We start from the raw sequence: 2500 nt of genomic DNA, 5'->3' as shown, positions 1-2500 counted from the left end.
GGATCTGACTGTTCTATGGGCACCTATGTCCTGGATCCTAGTTGGGATGCGTAGAAACTCACTTTATGTCATGAACCTGCTGCAAACAATGGAGGAATCTCTGAAATAAAAACTTTGCTGTCACCAAAACCGACTTTAGACATATCAAGAAAACATTAAGATAACAACACTTGAATTTAGCTACATAAAAACAGCAGAAGTGTCCTTTAGAAAAGAGTCAAATTTAGTAATTAGAACTTCGTTAATGTGTTTTAGATGAATGAAGATGCAGTGAGTTCATCTATGAAAGATATTGGTATTAATTATCCAAATGTCATCTGAAAGCCTCGCACTGAAGCATTTAATCCGTCCTTAAATCAGTGTTTTCTGATCTACAGAGGTTTTGAGATCTTAACTAAGATCAATGCCTTTATGAATTTCAATAGAGCTCTCTGTCTAATAAGCTTAATCACTTTTCATTTGGGCTGAACAGGAAACCTGGCACAGACTCACAGAGTCCAGCTCCTCTCATCTCGCCTCCTCCACATAAATCAGCTCCTCTCATTAAGGCGCACACGAAAAAAAAAATTAATCATAAATTCTTCTCCATGTCAGACATGTCTCTTAAAACCCATTAAAATTCAGCTGATGAGATCCGGAGTCGTCAATTAAACAACTTATTATGAGGACGGGTAAATTGGATGTAACTGGCAGGTGTGATTATCCAGCAGACTTTCTATTCCTTACTGAAAAAGCCAATTAGGACTGCAGTGACCTCCCTCACACCACCAGGGTGTTTGTGTGACAGACAATGGCATCAATCAGAGCCTTCACAGGTCAGCGGTGGACACTCTTTCATGCTTTAAGGGCTAATTAAAGATACTTATTAAAACTAAAATCACTTCCTGTTTGCTCACCTCAGTCAAAACACACCCTGATGATTCTTCAGCTTCTACACATCATAAGAAGCTAACAGCTAAAGCTAACCTCAGTATATATGTGTGTATACGTATGGACACAGTGAGAGTCTGCTTCTCTGTTTGTGTGCTTGATACAAATTGACAAATCACCTACAAGGCTCTATTTTCCAGTAATTACAGTAGAAGGAGTGACTTGAACTGCAGAGGTGGTCAGACCGGGCATCACATGTGATTAAGGAGGCGGCGAATAGAACCAATTAAGCGCTTTAGCCGGGGATCAAACGGCTATCTGTGCCCGAAAAAAAGGCTCCTCCTGTCCAATTAACAGAATTTATGGAGAGGGCGAAGGTGCCGCCGTGCAGCGAGAAGCCGGTTTGTTGGGGTTTCTGTTGCAGCTGCTGACCTTTGACTCCAGGACGGCCACAGGAGAGAATAAAGAGAAAGTGACTCAAACACTGTGTCTGCAGGCGGTCGCACAGCTGCACCTCACTGACGTCGTGTTTGCATCACTGAATTTGACTCACTGGTGCGCAGGGCTGACGGCGTGACCTCGATCTCGCTGGCGGCCTGGTAGGGCTGGAAGGCAGAGGCTCCGCTGCCGGCGCTGAGGTCTGCAGCGAACAGGTCGGGGCTCTGGGTCCCTGTGGAGCTGGCGCTGGTGCCGTCACCTCCATGATGGGGCTCCTGCTCGTCATATACAGCCATCAACTGCAGGAAGACACAAGAACTTCAAGGTGAGACACATGTTCCATGTTTCACATGTTCACATGACTGTCTGTCTTCCCTGTCTGTCCATTAAACAGAAAATGGCTCAATTCCTCCAAACTGCTGGAGCTGTTAAGTTGGCGAGCTTCCTACAGTGTAGTGTTCACAACAATTTATGAAACAGTTTCAAACTAAATGTGTATAACCGCTGATTTAAACTGGTCAAAGGTGAAGCAGGTGCAGTTAGCTGCTAGCTGTAACTGCTGCTGTAGCATTAGCTGCTTTATTAACATGATGCTAACACATAAGGAAGAGGATTAGGGTCATTGTGAGGGAAAATTGAAGATTAAACAAGTGGAGATTAATTGAGGGTTGAAGTAATTGGTGCCCTGGATGCTAGCCTGCACACAGACAGTTAGCAGCCACAGGTGGCATTAATACCAAGGGTTCATTGACTGTTAGAAAGTTTCAATAAATATCATGAAGAACGAACTGCTGTGTGGTCTGAGACATGGACTGGAGTTCATCCATTTCATTCAGGAGGAAAATCATTAAAGCACAACATGATTTGGTGGGTAGGTGTGCACACCAAATGAAGCAGAGTGGAATAAATTGGAAGAATCGCAGCCGCAGTGCGGTGGATGAAGAAGCAGACAAGAGGAGACGCGGTGGTCCAGCTCAGCTCAAAGGAGCTCACATTCAAGCAAAATGGAGGAGGTCATTTAAACCTCCTCTTTTATGTTATGACACAGAGGCGCTCATTATGTCCAATCATATTCTCTCTTCAGTCAAAACGCTCCCTCGCTCTCATCCTTCTGTTCAAAGCACCTCTCCCTCACAGATCTGATTAATTCCAGCCTCTGCTGAGTCCCTTTATTAGATTAAAGATGAGATTC

At 44.2% G+C, this 2500-nt stretch overlaps 1 protein-coding gene across 4 annotated transcripts in view; it reads right to left on the bottom strand.

The window, feature by feature from the left end:
- pard3ab (par-3 family cell polarity regulator alpha, b) overlaps positions 1–2500 on the bottom strand; it is a 183713-nt gene that overhangs the window by 117547 nt on the left and 63666 nt on the right. For all 4 annotated transcript variants that reach the window (XM_028426670.1, XM_028426671.1, XM_028426673.1 and 1 more), the window contains exon 3: positions 1424–1607. In XM_028426670.1, coding sequence (XP_028282471.1) covers positions 1424–1607 — 184 coding nt within the window. The remainder of the gene's footprint in view (positions 1–1423; positions 1608–2500) is intronic.

Source organism: Parambassis ranga, chromosome 17 (assembly GCF_900634625.1).
Source record: "Parambassis ranga chromosome 17, fParRan2.1, whole genome shotgun sequence".
NCBI lineage: Eukaryota > Metazoa > Chordata > Actinopteri > Ambassidae > Parambassis > Parambassis ranga.
Note: the sequence above shows the minus strand (reverse complement) of the source record. Positions and strands in the feature narration are given on the sequence as shown.